The sequence below is a fragment of the Nicotiana tomentosiformis genome, chromosome 2 (genome assembly GCF_000390325.3).
Source record: "Nicotiana tomentosiformis chromosome 2, ASM39032v3, whole genome shotgun sequence".
Taxonomy (NCBI): Eukaryota; Viridiplantae; Streptophyta; class Magnoliopsida; order Solanales; family Solanaceae; genus Nicotiana; species Nicotiana tomentosiformis.
Genome location: NC_090813.1, coordinates 66910557 through 66927466, shown reverse-complemented (window position 1 = coordinate 66927466; position 16910 = coordinate 66910557). Strand labels below are relative to the sequence as shown.

The following is a 16910-nucleotide window of genomic DNA, read 5'->3' as shown; positions in this document are numbered from 1 at the left end:
AAATCTAAGAAAAAAAAATGATTTTTTTCAATGGGTATGTTTGAAATTTATTGAAAACACATAATAAGCAATATATAAAATTTAAGAGAGATTGGAGGTGATTTGGAGTTAATTTTTGTGATTAAATGATATATAAATTCAAAAAAGTATAGGCAAAAGTTATTTTTTTATGAGTATGGTTAAAATTTATTGAAAATATATAGATAAGATAATATTAAAAAATTGAGGAATATTGGGGTGATTTGGATTAGTTTTGAGTCAAAAATCATAGTTGAAATCGAATTTAAAAATTTCTCTACAATATATGTAGAGAACATGTATCTCGTATATAGGTATACATGAATGTACAAGAGATATACGAGTGATACATATTTAATACACAAAAGATACACATAGATACATGGGAGATACACAGCTGAAGTGTCATATATTCGTGTAAGCATGTAGTCATTTGATTATTCTTGAACCCGCTCTTGTATCTTTTAACAAAGTGTAATTTTGTATTTTTAAAATACTCCGTTGTTAGCTGAAACAAAATTAGAAGTTAAAGAAAAACTCTAAAATAGTCTTTCCATATTTCTTTTTAGTACCATAGCCATGTCCTAGTATAGTGAATTGAAACTATCGGTATATCTGTCCCCCTGATCTTTCACCTTTCAGATTTTCTTTCACCTTTCAGATTTTTAATAAGAATCTCATGATCATGTGTAATTCCTTGGACCAAAATATTCATATGTACCAAATAATTCTGTGGAGTATTAAGACTATTAATGTTGATTGTCTTATTTCTTCAAATTAGTCTTAACAAGATAATTATGTCACCAATTGTTTCTACCTATATAACATGAATTGCCAATTTCTCTAGGTTTTCATCGATTCGTTTAGTCGACAAGAAATTTAAAAAGAAACACTAAAGCTTTATAAAATTTTATTATCATATTAAAATCGAATACTTTAATTGTTTTTACAAAAGAAATGTTCCGTAAAGTAATGAGTGGAGGCGGAGTGTGATCTATTTCCAAGGATTGGAACAGTAAACCATCGTACTTCTTCCAAAGTTTTGAACTTTCCCACAAAATAATTATAGAAACAAAAGAAAAACGAATCCAAACCAAACACAAAATGTGAATTATTTTCATGATAGTATAATTTTATATCCTAAGGGTACACATTAGACTTGGCTTCTTTTGCCAATCAGTGTCATTTTTAAAATAGTAGTGGACACGAGTTTAATGGAAATACTCTCATGGCTCGTCTCCACAAGTCTTTTATGATCTTGACATATATTGGGCCTATCTCTTCCCTCTTGGACATCATTAACTAGAAGGAAACTGTGATGCACTTGTTACATCATCATGTTCTACTCTAATTATTCAAAAAAAATAGAGCTCGAAACCAAAATATCTGGTAAAAGGGGAGGAAACACATTAATCCACCATACGCTTAGGTGGTATTCCTATTCTATTCGTTGCTCTTTCTGAGATATAACTCTCAATTCTCATCCTTCTCGGAAAAATTTCTAGATTAACATTGCCTACATCTGTGTGGATTACAAGCTGATGATTAATTGTACAAAAGCTTCCATTGTAAATTCACAATCTTTAATGAAAACTTACAACTTCCATTTCTACTCACCAACATTAATCTGGATTCAACCACTTGTTATTTTCTCATCTTTTTATTCTATCTATAATTATGTTTATTCAGGATTAATTCTCAATGCTGTCCTTGGATTTAGCTAATGAACTAATTTTCTCTTACTAGGATTATGATAAAATTCAAGAATTTGTTTAATTTTATTACATTCTCTTGCTTTAAAAAAAAGCTACCCAACTATTTTGCCAGTTGCCAATGGTGCATTATCAATACTTTTGGTTAAATTGTTGACAAAAGTACATTAACAAATGGTTGCACGTGTAAATACAAGCCCACTAGGAAACTAACATGCTATACAAAATAGATACTAGCAAATTAATACACGTTTGCTTTAATCGATTGCCATCTTAATCCGACAATCAATTTCCTTCCCTCAAGTGTCACAATTGCTTAATGTGTTACGAAATCTTTACTTGGCACTCTATTATTGTTTTAGTATAGGGTAAATTTGCGGAATAATTAAGGCATAATTCGTTGGCTACTTTGAGCAAATGCCAACAAAGATGCTTCGTCAACTATCCTAAAGTATACATATTTTAGGAATCAATGAAGCATATGGTCCTTTTCTGGAGGATTGATGAGTCACTCACTAGAATAAAAAGCTCTTTTTTGTGTAATCTCATCAAATAAAAGGTAACCTTTTATCTCTTTCTATATCCATATGTATATTTATACGAGTAAACATACACACATATATAGAGTGTGTGTATGTTCAGTATTTACAGCAATTATAATATTATTCACATTTTTTGTTCGAATTATATATATATGGAAAATTTAATATATTTAATTTGTTTGTAATAATAAATAATTACCTCTTTTAATGTTGAATAATTAACTTAAATAGTTACACATTCCACTGCTTAATTTGTATATATCGGTTAGAAAAAATAACGGATGGATTTGACCAACTATTTGCGTAAAGTTCAGTATTAACTTACGTATCATGCAGTTTAAAGAGAAGCTTCATCTAAAAATCTTGATAAAATTAGTATAATCATCTCAAAGGATTAGGTCAAAGACTTATCTTGGAATGAATATTGAGACAATAGGGTAGGACCACCCAAATAAACATATGGCTATTGTTATGTTACTAGACCACTATGATGAAGAAAAGTCTGCCATTTTGATTGGCGAAAAGTACCAAGAAGACAGTGATAGACCGGAAATATTTCATTCATGATTTTTCGTTTTCTTTTTTCTTTTATTAGTTTGTCTTCCAATCCATGAAATTTATGTTGCCATATTTTTCTGTTAAGGGTTTCTCTTTCTTTCCATAAATAAATTCTACGAGGAATAGATTACTGAAGATGCTTTGGTGCAAGGTAGCCATAAATTCTCGATTCCCTTCCTGTCACTAAAATATTACAATTTCCACCGGAAAAAATGCAAAAAAAACTAGTAGTAATTAATTCTTTGGCATTTTTGACAATGGAATGTGATATGTCAAAAGAAAAAAAGAAAAAGTGTTCATCTAAGAAATTATTACCTAAAATAATCATTGAAAAGGTGACGATTAACAACACACAAGCTTTTCTCAATTTTTTTGAAACTTGGACTGCTATACAATTCACCTCAACTTGATTTCTTGTATACTCCGTTAGTCCGTTTTGTTTACCCGTAAAACGATACAGTTGAATTTGTTCATAGTTTCTAGACAAGAGAATTTATTTGATCCAAAAGATAATGAAATAACTGATGAAATATAAATAATTAGCCTTAGAATGTAGATGGAACGACAGAGCTGATGGGTCCGGGAACAGAATTTTCGGACACAACAATGATGATATCAAAAACGAGAAAATAAAATTGTATTAAAATGCTGTATAGAATGTAGTGTAAGTCAGTCAGAAAATTCATGTCATTTACAATGATAACTGAGCTCTCTATTTATAGCTATGTCTAGGAAAGGAAGTCATAGGATCATGCCCTTCTTTAATGTCAATTATAAGGGTCATTGATGAAGATGTAACGTTAGACATAAATGCCAAATTCCTTGTAACGGACCATCATCCTTAATACTGCAAAATATTCTGTATTAAATGTTACCGGGCGCAAAGCATTTAATACTCCTTTTATGATCGTTATTCCTTCCGATGACAAGCAGAATAGCTATGCTCGGTGGTCATTGGTGGCCATCGCCATCTTGTGTTCCACGTGTCCTTCCTTTAAGCGGCCACATGTCATGTCGTATTTTTTCCTATACAGATAATCTCCCTGCTTTCCGGTGACACAATCTTGAGTTACTGGGAAGTTGGTAGAAAGCACCTTTTTGGCGGGAATTAATATAACTCCCTTTGAAGTTTTCTGACAGTTGATTAGACGCACGCCTCTCCGCATTTAATGCCCCGAACACGCGTCATCCCATGATTCAACACAACTTTTGCCGATTATCGAGGTAATCATAGCCATGAATTTAGCCGCCAAAATTTTACTTATACGCATCAGCCTCCTCTTATATACTTCATAATTTCTCAAACTTCTAACTCGCATCTCTATTTCCCAGCCTTTCTCTGATCTTCTTCGAACAAGAAATTTTCCTTTCTTCTATTCCAATGGCTTCCTCTTCAAAACGTGCTAGTTCTTCAAAGGGCAAGAACAAAACTGAGGATTCTGTTCCTCCAACAGTAGGTTCCATCATCCCAAGAAGGCTTAGTACTTCGAAGAATTTTGAAGAGAAATTTCCTACTGCTAAACCTCGCACATGGGTTGTTAGTAGGTACCCTTCTTCTATTCGTCCTTCCAGTATTCCTACTATGAAGGAGGACTGCCGCTTTCCTGAGTTAGATATTATTGCTCCTGATTTATCGGAGCGAGTGACCCTTTCCAAGGAAGGTTTTACATATTTTTCACGTATTCCTTTACTTTAGGTGCGTTTTCTTTGAGCGGAGAGCTCGATCCCGTGATTGCGAAATTTTGCCTTCGCTACCAAGTGTGCTTGGTACAGGTGAGCCCTTCAGTATGGAGGATGGTTACCTGCTTCCAACGCCTGTGTCAGGAAATTGGGGAAGAGCTATCATTAGCTCGTATGATGAACCTTTATTCCCCCAAGATATTTTTGGGAGGTATGATAAATCTCTGTAAACGTAGCCACCATGCTTTATTGACTAGCATGGATGATGACAATGACCGTGGGTGGATGGAACAGTTCGTTGCAGTTGCCACTAGTGACATTATTCCAACAACAACTTCATCCTTTACGGTTGCTTGGAACCGTTCTCGTAAGTTCCCTTTAATACACTTTCTCTTACTAAATATTCTTTCATGCATATATTGATCCTTCAACCTTCATATGTTACAACGACTCGATAGACCCCACCGATGGTAGAAGTCTTGGACCGGTGAATTCAGAAGATCTTGGACATCACAACGCCCGAAACTCATTTGTGGAAAGAGTTGTCCCTTAAATACGGGTGGAAGGCCAAAAATCATGGTAACTTTATTTTACCTTGTTTTCACTTTTTGTATATGAAGAACTTCATTGAACCGTTCTGACTTGTTCACGAAAGGCTCAGTTGATGTCCCCGAGGAGGATGTTTTGGCTGTCCCTGCTGATGCGGTGACCTATCGCGCAATGCACACCTCAAAACAAGGTATGACGCGGTTGATTGCAATTATAGTAACCCAACGAAGAGTCGGGATCGAATCCACAGGGAGCTAGATGGGAGTTATGAGTATATATCGTAGTGCGTGAATTTGAATTATCTTAATTTGCACTTCCACAAATTGGTATTGTTTCTATTTCTATTTTAAAGCTAAGGATTGCAAAGTAAAGAATTAAGACTAGGATAATTATTTTTGATGTTTCTCTAGTTTGTAAAAAGCCTAGGGCTATGACCATCGCCTAAGTATTCGCCTAATGGGATATAAACCTTAATGCTTATTTTCTTGATTGGGGTGTATCATAGCTATCAACTCTCAACTACCCACTCAATATCTCTCGGTCAAGGAGTGATTTTGCCTAACTTGGCTTTCTCAAGTCCAAATGGGTATCACACAAAAAGTGTAACACTCCTCAAATCTATAAAAGTTTTAACACACGCAAATTATAGAATTTAATTTTTAAACTTGCCTTGAGTGCATAAAAATTATATTTCTATTACGGATTTAAACTCTGGTGATTGACTTTTGAGTTACTTCTCTATTTAAAAATAATTGGATATACAATTAGGGAAATATTAATAATTTTAATATTATTAATTATTAAAAATATGTATCATTAATTATTAGTTAAGTTAAAAAAAGAGGGTCAAAATAACCAGGGGAGAGGCTAGCCTAAAGCCCATAAAATGGGAAGACAAAAGGCTTAAGGCCTTAAACAATAGGTACTGTTCATTCACGCAAAAGGCAGAAGGCTAAAAAGCCTTATACGAAAAACAGAACTAGTGTCAAGTTCACTCACGAAACAGAGAGCCACAAAACATAGGCTGCTTACTCACGCAGGCAACAAAAAGTTTGGGGTTTCTTTACAAATCACTAGTTCTTAAACTCAAGTATATAAAATTCCCTATTGTCAATTATCCTATAGTAGTAATAAGTAAGAATTTAATAGTTAATTCCCTTCTTCCTCTGTATCAACAGTAAGTTCAATATTTAGATGTGGAACTTTTAAATTAATTAAAATGCACTGGTTGTTGTAAAATAAATTGGACTGGAGCTTACGTATTGGCTCGAGGAGTTTTGAGGTGAGTTGATATCAACAGTAAGTTCAATGTTTAGGTGTGAAACTTTTAAATTAATTAAAATGCACTGGTTGTTGTAAAATTAATTGGACTGGAGCTTACGTATTGGCTCGAGGAGTTTTGAGGTGAGTTGATATAACCTTTTACTAAAGTGGTTTAACTCACAAAAGCACGCATGCAAGGTGTTCGATGAGTTGTTTAAAAGAGTTAATATGTACTTAATCGGAGCGAGTGAGTACTTATTAACTTAGACTTGTTCTAGCTAAAGATTAGATGATTTATTATGATATATGTGCATAAATGTTTAGATTGTTGTGTTATTCTTATATGCCATTTTCATGTTGAAAATTCATGAAAAAGCAAGAATCTTTAGAAATACTTTTGAATGTTTATTTCATTCTTATGCCATGCTTTACATGTAAGGATACCAATATGAGTATGTATAGGATGTTCCAGAAAAGATTTAGACTTTAAAAATCACAAGAAGAAGTTTAAGAAATAAATGATTTTGGGGAGTATCCTCTATTCTGAGAAGGGGTCATCGTCCAGGCCGAGGGTCCTGACCAAGGTGCTGACTTCCTGAAACTACTTGTGCCAAAGTAGGGAGCACACGAGCCGAGGGTCTCGTTGCTGAGAATTTACTTAGCCAGGCTAAGGTATGATACATGAGCGCTGAGAACCATGAAGCGAGTGGCACCTCGTGGATGAGGCCTATTCGATCAGGTTGGGATCGAACCCGTGCCAATCACAGGGTGACTAAGACAAAAATAAGTCAGGATAGTTGAAACTCCCGAAGTATAAAGTGAAGTATTTTTTTTTATAAGAAATAAAAAGAAAGGAATTTCTTTTAGAATATTCATAAACTGCTACTATGCAATTATTTTAGAATTGTTCTTAGAAGCTTTATGTTTTCAATGCATTCAGAATCTTTATTTGTAATGTATATTCTATTAAAGTTTTGTCCCCTGTTGTCGAGACTCACTGAGTACAATGGATGGTACTAACGTTCTATTTTGGGAACCTACATTGGTCTGTGGTACAACATAGGAACCGGTTTTGCAGGCGAGCAGGCTACAAGTTAGGACTTCCCTCTCTTCTAGTGTTATTGGTGAGCTACGCTTTTGTTTGTGGAGTATTCCTTTGAGTCATCTTTATTTATTTATTTCTTTGTTTACTTGGAGAACTAGCCAGGCAATCTCATGTCCCGAGCAGTGCGTCAGTTTATCAGTAGAGGCTTCATAGACTAGTCGGTGGGTTAAGATTCGAATGTTTTTGATAATAACTTAGCAGTATTTCAGTAGTTACTACGAACAAAGTTTGGGATCTGGTTATTTTAGATATTCAAATTAATTAAAAGTATTTAATTAAAGTATTTCCTTGTTGCATATAAAGTTTGAGGTTATAATAGTTTTAATAAGTGCAGATGGTTCACCCGGTTAAATTTAGCGACCAGGTGCCGGTCACGGCTTGTTCAGAAAATGGGTCGTGACAAACTTGGTATCAGAGCCTCAGGTTTATGGAGTCCTAGGGGTCTATGAAGTCGTATATGTAGAGTCTTATTTATGGGTATGAAGCGCTCCATACTTATAAGTAGGAAGCTACAAGCATTTAGGAATAGTCTCATTTTTTTCATACTTTAGATCGTGCAGTAGAGCCTACCTCTAAGAAATTATCTAATGTATTCGTTTCTCCAAAACTCGCAGAAATGGCTCGTACTCGCAACTCTGACACCGACACTCAGGATGCTACTCAAGAAACTATTGCTACTATTGTGGCTCAAGGTCGAACTAAGAAGGCTTCAACTCAGAAAAGGAAGGGTAAATCCACAAAGGGGGTTCAAGTACCCCTGGTTGAACATGAAGAAGGGGTGGAGCATGATGAGCTAATACCTCAGGATCCAGTTCCGCCCCTAACAACAGCTCCTGCTCAGACAACTATATCTCTAGAGGTGGGTCAGATGTTTAATGCTGTCAACAGTGCTATGGAGATGTTTAAAGCCTTCATGGCCAACCAAAATGAGAGAAAAGATGAGATTCTACCTTAATCAAATAGACAGAACAATTTTGAGTCCTTAAGAGTGAATAAATTTTTAAAGCTGAGTCCTCCATTATTTTGTGGTACTATAGTTGATGAAGATCCAATGTTGTGGCTGGAGGGTGTCAAGAAAGCCCTCCGAGCGATGAAGGCATTTGATGATGAAGCTGTGGAGCTGGCTGCTCACCAGCTTAGAGATGTGGCCGACGCTTAGTTTGAGATGTGGGAAAAGGAAAGAGATGAAGATGATGGTCCTCCTACTTGGGAAGAATTTTAAGAGGCCTTCATGACTAATTTTATACTAGAAGAGGATAGGGAAGCTAAGGCTACAGAGTTAGAGCAGCTCAAAAAAGGGAATAAAAGTATGCAAGAGTACTACATGGAATTCATAAGTTTGGCTAAGCATGCTCCTCGCATGGTTAAGGCAGAAAAAGTAAAGATCCGCAGGTTTGTTGGCGGTTTGGATTACCATATTAAGGTACGACATCAGCTGTTGCGGTAGGAATGATAGCTTTCTCCTCTGTTGTGGGATTTGCCAAGCACTTAGAAAAAGACAGACAACAAAGGAGAGAACAAAAAGAGCATAACAAGAAAGCCCGGACAGCGGGCGGGTTTAATGGTACATCCAGCGGAGGTGGAAGGGGTTCCTCCAATAAGGATTCATTAGCACCAGCTCAGTGCAGTCATCAGTCAGGTGGTGTGTCTTCCTTCAGACATACTCAGAGTTATGGAAACCAGTCTCGCTAGAATCAGAATTTTAGGACATCATCCTCACATAGCCAGAGTCATGTTGAGCAACATTCACAACAACAAGGTCTTTGTGGAACATACAAGCGACAACATTCAGGTCAGTGCAAGCTTGGGTTTCACGGTTTCTATCATTGCGGAGACAGTGGTCATATAAAGGTAAACTGCCCAAAGTTGCGACGTAATTCAGTGGGGGATCAACTCGTCCTTCTAGTTCCTCAACTACTACAGTTGCACTACCTCAGGCTCGTGGTTCTCATAATCAGGCCGGGCATGGAGTAGGCATAGGTACAGATCGAGTTACTCACGGAGGGGGACAACTCCATTTGTTTGCTACACTTGATCGTCAGAGTGCAGAGGCATCTGCAGAAGTTATTACATGTATAATTCTAGTCTGCTCACATAATGCTTATGCCATAATTGATCCAGGTTCAACATTTTCGTATGTGACTCCATACTTTGCAATTAACCTCGGGCTAGAACCTGAACAACTTAGTGAGCCATTCCTAGTATCTACTCCAGTTGGCGAGTCAGTGGAAGCCACAAGAGTCTATAGAGGTTGTATAGTTTCAGTCCAAGGTCGCAACACCGAGGCCAATCTCATAGAGTTAGAAATGGTGGATTTCGATGTGATCATGGGTATGGATTGGTTGTGTTCCTGCTATGCCATGTTAGATTGTCGTGCCAAGATAGTCAGGTTCCAATTTCCAAATGAAGAAGTCTTAGAGTGGAAAGGTAATTCAGCATCGCTTAGAGGTAAGTTTATTTCTTACCTTAAGGCACAACAAATGATCGGCAAAGGGTGTCTTGCCTATTTGTCTCATATCATTAATGCAGAATCAGAACCACCAGCTCTTCAGTCCGTGCCAGTTGTTAGAGAATTTCTAGAAGTTTCCTAGATGATCTCATGCTAGACACTCAGCCCATATCTATACCTCCTTATAGGATGGCTCCAGCAGAACTTAATGAGTTAAGAGAACAATTGAAAGACCTTCTTGACAAGGGCTTCATCAGGCCGAGTGTTTCACCGTGGGGTGCCCCGGTCCTGTTTGTCAAGAAAAAATATGGGTATCTCAAAATGTGCGTCGACTATCGACAATTGAATAAAGTTACCATTAAGAACAAGTACCCACTGCCAAGAATTGATGATTTATTTGATCAACTTCAGGGTACAAAGTACTTTTCAAAGATAGACTTGAGGTCGGGGTACCATCAGTTGAGAATCAGAGAAGAGGATATATCTAAAACAGCCTTTAGAACTCGCTACGGGCACTATGAATTTCTAGTGATGTCCTTCGGGTTGACAAATGCTCAAGTTGTATTCATGGACCTCATGAACAAAGTTTTCAAACCATTCCTTGATAACTTTATTATCGTGTTTATAGACGATATTTTGGTATACTCTGAGAGCAACGATGAGCATGCAGAACACCTCAGAATAGCCTTGTAGACCTTGAAGGAGAATGAGCTTTATGCCAAGCTTTCAAAATGTGAGTTCTGGTTGCAGTCAGTGGCACTTAGGCCACGTGGTATCTAATGAGGGCATAAAAGTAGACCCTCAGAAGACAGAAGCAGTCAAGAACTGGCCAAGGTCGACAACACCAACTGAAATTAGGAGTTTCTTGGGATTAGCTGGCTACTATAGAAGGTTTGTAGAGGGATTTTCCTCACTTTCAGCTCCATTAACTAAGTTGACCTAGAAAGCAGTTAAGTTCCAGTGGTCAGACGCTTGTGAGCAGAGTTTTCAAGAGTTAAAGAAGAGGTTGACCACTGCACCTGTGTTAACCTTGCCGACAGGTTCGGGTGGGTTCACAGTGTATTGTGATGCCTCCAGAGTTGGTCTGGGGTGTGTTCTTATGCAAGATGGAAAAGTTATTGCTTATGCTTCCAGGCAGTTAAAGAATCATGAGAAGAACTACCCCACACATGACTTGGAGCTTGCACCAGTGGTGTTTGCATTAAAGATATGGCGACACTACCTATATGGCAAGCATTGTGAAGTATTTACATATCACAAAAGCCTCCAGTACATTTTCAAGCAGAAAGAGTTAAATTTGAGATAGAGAAGGTGGCTCGAGCTATTGAAGGATTATGACATCAATATCCTTTATCACCCCGGCAAAGCTAATGTGGTAGAAGATGCACTTAGTAGGAAGTCAATGGTTGTCCTGGCACATATTGCAATACAAAGGCGAACTTTAGGTCGAGAAATTTAAAAACTAGCAAATGATGGAATTATATTGGATGAGACCGAAGAAGGAGGTATAACTACTTATGCCTTAGCTCAATCCTCTCTTGTTGTGCATGTTAAGGCTAAGCAAGATGAAGATCCGTACTTAGTGAAGTTAAAAGAAGGAGTCAGAAACAAAGAAATCACTGCTTTCACTCTGGGAAATGATGGATTTTTGAAGTTGAATGATTGGTTATGTGTGCCTGATGTAGATGGGCTTAGGAAGGACATAATGGAAGAAGCTCACAGTTCGAGGTACTTTATCCATCCAGGTGCTACCAAAATATATCTGGACTTGAAAAAGTTGTATTGGTGGAAAGGCATGAAGAAGCAAGTAACAAATCATGTGGCCAACTGTTGAATTACCAGCAAGTCAAAGCCGAGCATCAGAGGCCTGGTGGCCTAGCTCAAGATATAGAAATACCACAGTGGAAATGGGATATGATTAATATGGATTTCGTAGTAGGTCTTCCTTGCACATACCGTAAGCATGATTTTATTTGGGTTATTGTAGACCGACTCACAAAGTCCTCCCATTTCCTACCAGTAAAGACGACAGATTCCGCAGAGCAGTATGCGCAGTTATACATCAAAGAAATAGTCCGATTGCATGGTACTCCAGTTTCAATCATATCTGACAGAGGCCCTCAGTTCATGACACATTTTTGACAGGCATTTCAGAAAAGATTAGGTACCAAGGTCAATTTGAGCACCGATTCCCATCCACAGACCGATGGTCAGGCAGAAAGGACCATTCAAACTTTCGAAGATATGTTGCGAGCATGTGTTATAGATTTTGGAGGTAATTGGGATGATCACTTACCACTTATAGAGTTTTCTTACAATAACAACTATCAGGCCAGCATTGGTATGGCTTCTTATGAAGCGTCGTATGGGCAAAGATGTAGGTCTCTAGTGGGTTGGTTTGAACCAGCAGAGGTGCCGTTGATTTGTCCAGAGTTTGTTTGTGAGGCATTAGAGAAATTCCAGCTAATCAGAGAAAGACTGAAAGCGGCTCAGAGTCGTCAAAAGTCCTATTCTGACAAGAAGCACCGTGACTTAGAGTTCATGGTTGGTGACAAGGTATTTTAGAAAGTTTCACCAATGAAAGGAGTTATGAGGTTCGGTAAGAAAGGGAAACTTAGTCCTAGGTTTATCAGACCTTATGAGATTATAGAAAAGAAGGGAAAATGGCTTATGAACTAGCGTTGCCCGTTGAATTGTCCTCTATTCATCATGTATTTCATATGTATATACTTAGAAAGTATATTCATGATGAAGTTCGTATAATACATGCCGATACCATAGAAATTAAAGAAGGCTAGACTTATGAAGATGTACCTATAGAAATTCTCGATAGGCAAGTAAGAAAGTTGAGAACAAAAGATATAGCATCGATAAAAGTTTTATGGAGTAATCATGATTCAAAAGAGGCTACGTGAGAGGTTGAGGAAGATATGAGGAAGAAGTATCCTTATTTATTTGAGGAACAAGGTATGTGAACCTAGGTTTGGCTTGACATTTACATTTCATTTATTAAATACAAGTTAGCAAGTGTTTATGTCCTTACTAGATTATACTTAGTCGTTGAAGTAATTTAGTTTCTGTCAGAGCATATTTAGTTATTAAATAATTTAGTACCATGCCAGAGTACATTTAATTCATTAAAGTAATTTACTTTTTCTGAAGTGTTGTGCTTTAGATTTTTGGTTGGTTATTGTGGTACCTCCTTGCCGGAGTGTGAGTAATTAGTTTATGAGCTGTGTATGGTGCCTATGAATGGCCTGTTATGGTATACTTGGTTGTTGTTGGTGTAGTTATGGTATTAGTGATAGGGATATTTTTTTGGATAGTCCAATTTACAGGGGAGACTCTGCCGAAAGTTTTGAAAATTTTGGGAGTTAGCCAAAATTTTGAGTCCCTTGGGAAAGTGAGTAGTGCTAAGAAAACTTAAGAAGTTCAAGTGAGTAGTGCTAGCAACATTCGAGGATGAATGTTTCTAAGGAGGGAAGATTGTAACACTCCTCAAATCTATAAATGTTTCAACACATGCTCATTATAGAATTTAATTTTTAAACTTGCCTTGAGTACATAAAAATTATACTTCTATTACGAATTTAAACCCTAGTGATTGACTTTTGAGTTACATCTCTATTTAAAAATAATTGGATATACAATTAGGGAAATATTAATAATTTTAATATTATTAATTATTAAAAGTGGGTATCATTAATTATTAGTTAAGTTAAAAAAAGGGGGTCAAAATAAAAAAAAAAGGGGGCCAGCCTAAAGCCCATAAAATAGGAAGACAAAAGGCTTAAAGCCTTAAACAATAGGTTTATGTTCATTCACGCAAAAGGCAGAAGGCTAAAAAGCCTTACACGAAAAACAGAACTAGTGTTCTGTTCACTCACGAAACAGAGAGCCACAAAACAGAGGCTGCTTACTCACGCATACAACGGAAAGTTTTGGATTTCTTTACAAATTACTAGTTCTTGAACTCAGGTATATAAAATTCTCTATAGTCAATTATCCTACAGTAGTAGTAGGTAAGAATTGAATAGTTAATTTCCTTCTTCCTCTGTATCAACAGTAAGTTCAATGTTTAGGTGTGAAACTTTTAAATTAATTAAAATATATTGGTTATTGTAGAATCGATTGTTTGACGGGTATAAATTGGATTGGAGCCTACGTATTGGCTTGAGGAGTTTTGAGGTGAGTTGATATAACCTTTTACTAAAGTAGTTTAACTCACAAAAGCACGCATACAAGGTGTTCGATGAATTGCTTAAAAAAGTTAATATGTACTTAATCGGAGCGAGTGAGTACTTATTAACTTAGAATTGTTCTAGCTAAAGTTTAGGTGATTTATTATGATATATGTGCATAAATTTTTAGATTGTTGCGTTATTCTTATATGCCATTTTCATGTTGAAAATTCATGAAAAAGCAAGAATCTTTAGAAATACTTTTGAATGTTTATTTCATTCTTATGCCATGATTTACATATAAGGAAACCAGTATGAGTATATATAGGATGTTTCAGAAAAGATTTAGACTTGAAAAGTCACAAGAAGAAGTTTAAGAAAGAAATGGTTTTTGGGAGTATCCTCTATTCTAAGAAGGGGTCATCGTCTAGGTCGAGGGTCCTGACCAAGGCGCTAACTTTCTGAAACTACTTGTGCCAAAGTAGGGAGCACATGAGCCGAGGGTCTCGTTGCTGAGAATTTACTTAGCCAGGCTAAGGTATGATACATGAGCGTTGAGAACCATGAAGCGAGTGGCACCTCGTGGATTGGGCCTATTCAATCAGGTTAGGATCAAACCCGTGCCAATCACACGGTGACTAAGACAGAAATAAGTCAGGATAGTTGGAACTCCCGAAGTATAAATTGAAGTATTTTTTTTTATAAGAAAGAAAAAGAAAGGAATTTCTTTTAGAATATTTATAAAATTCTACTCACTCCATTTCAATTTATGTGAACCTATTTTCTTTTTTGTTCGTGTTAAAAAGAATGACCTCTTTCCTTATTTGAAAATAATTTACCTTTATGCAATGATTTATAGCAACACAAAATATATGTGCCTCATTTTACACCACAAGTTCAAAAGACTTCTCTCTTTTCTTAAACTCCATGCCCAGTTAAATGGGTTCACATAAATTGAAACGGAGGGAGTACTATGCAATTATTTTAGAATTGTTCTTAGAAGCTTTATGTTTTCCATGCATTCAAAATCTTTATTTGTAATGTATATTCTATTAAAGTTTCGTCCCTTGTTGTTGAGACTCACTGAGTACATTGGATGGTACTGACGTTCTCCTTTGGGAACCTACGTTGGAATGCGGTATAACGTAGGAACCAGTTTTGCAGGCGAGCAGGCTACAAGTTAGGACTTCCCTCTCTTCTAGTGTTATTGGTGAGCTCCGCTTTTGTTCGTGGAGTATTCCTTTGAGTCATCTTTATTAACTTATTTATTTGTTTACTTGGAGAACTAGCCAGGCAATCTCATGTCCTGAGCAGTACGTCAGTTTATCAGTAGAGGCTTTATAGACCAGTCGGTAGGTTAAGATTCAGATGTTTTTGATAATAACTTAGCAGTATTTCAGTAGTTACTACAGACAAAGTTTGAGAGCTGGTTATTTTAGTTGTTCAAATTAATTAAAAGTATTTGGTTAAAGTATTACCTTGTTGCATATAAATTTTGAGGTTATAATAGTTTTAATAAGTGTAAATGGTTCTCCCGGTTAAATTTAGCAACCGGGTGCCGGTCAAGGCTTGTTTAGAAAATGTGTCATAACAAAAAGGTTGATAAAAGCTCAAGTCGGGTTATTACTATATCTAGGTTAAACCTTTTAATTGAGTTAATTAATCTCTCGATTGACCCAATTTCTTATTAGCCAAATTTTCCTAGACCCAGTCTCTCTTTCTCAAGTAGAGACTAAGTCAATTAGGAATGAACTAATCTTTGCAACAATTAATTCCACAAATTAAAGCATGAATAAGGCTAAATAATAAACACACAATCATAAACAAGCACTAAATTAGATACCCATAAGGTTTATACACTAGGGTTGGGTCACAACCCAAGTAAAAATCTAGCTACTCATGCTTGAAATCGAAGAAATAGAAGAAGAAATACTAATTAAATTCATATTGTAAAGTTAAAATGATAAACTCTATAGTAAAATACTCCAAAATATAGAAAACTTCCAAAAGAGGCAAAGAAAAACGGCTACAGGATTTGCTGATGTCAAAAGTTAACCTAATTTTGTGATACTCGTCTATTTATACAAGGTTGAAAATTTAGGACAAAAATGCCCTTCGGGAGGTTCTGCGGCTGCACAATTCCATGTGCGGTCTACAGAATTCTTCATCTTGCAGGAACTGGGATTCTGCGACCGCACAATTCTCAACTGCGACCGCAAGGCAATGTTTTTGCGATCCGCAGATTTATCACTGCAGCCGCAACTGGTCTACTGCGGTCCACATCTTTACTTCTGCGACCACAAGGCACTTCTTCTACGGCCGCAGAAGTCTTGTGCGGTCCGCAATTTTCAGGGACTTGGACTTTGGAAATTTGCACACCCTCTGAAGTTATCTCCAGCTCGTCATTTGCGGCCGCACAATTCATGTGCGATCCGTAGTTTGCTAGAGAGCCTGCTGGGATTTTCTTCATTGTTTACGGCTGCAGATGGAATTTTGCGGTTCGCACTTTGTGAGCTTCTGTGTCTTTTATTTCCTTGTGTTTAGATTACTCCTTTTTGAGTCGGATTTCATCTTGGGAGTCCAACTTCCAACATTCCTGCAATTTTGCACATTTCATCAGTTTTGGGAACACCATTCAATGCTTTTAGACTAAAACAAAAGCTAAAAGTTGCTAATAAGTAGTCAAAATCCCCACTTATCATGTGGCGAGGCTGCTTCAGGAGGCACTTACTCGAACATGCATCTCCGGGCCTGCTTCAAGCGTAAATGTTTCTTCACGGAGTCCTCGACTAGAGAACAAGCAACCAAAGAGAAGACGTTCCTCTGCAACCGGGGAAAAGAATAAGATGGCAA

The 16910-nt window shown here is 36.8% G+C and overlaps 1 protein-coding gene across 1 annotated transcript; it reads left to right on the top strand.

Moving 5' to 3' along the window:
* The first annotated feature begins 9159 nt into the window (after positions 1 to 9159).
* Positions 9160 to 10018, top strand: LOC138904970 (uncharacterized). Its single transcript, XM_070193465.1, has 3 exons — positions 9160 to 9219; positions 9365 to 9875; positions 9957 to 10018. The coding sequence occupies exons 1-3, from the start codon at positions 9160 to 9162 to the stop codon at positions 10016 to 10018; spliced, it is 633 nt and encodes a 210-aa protein (XP_070049566.1).
* The last annotated feature ends 6892 nt before the right edge of the window (positions 10019 to 16910 follow it).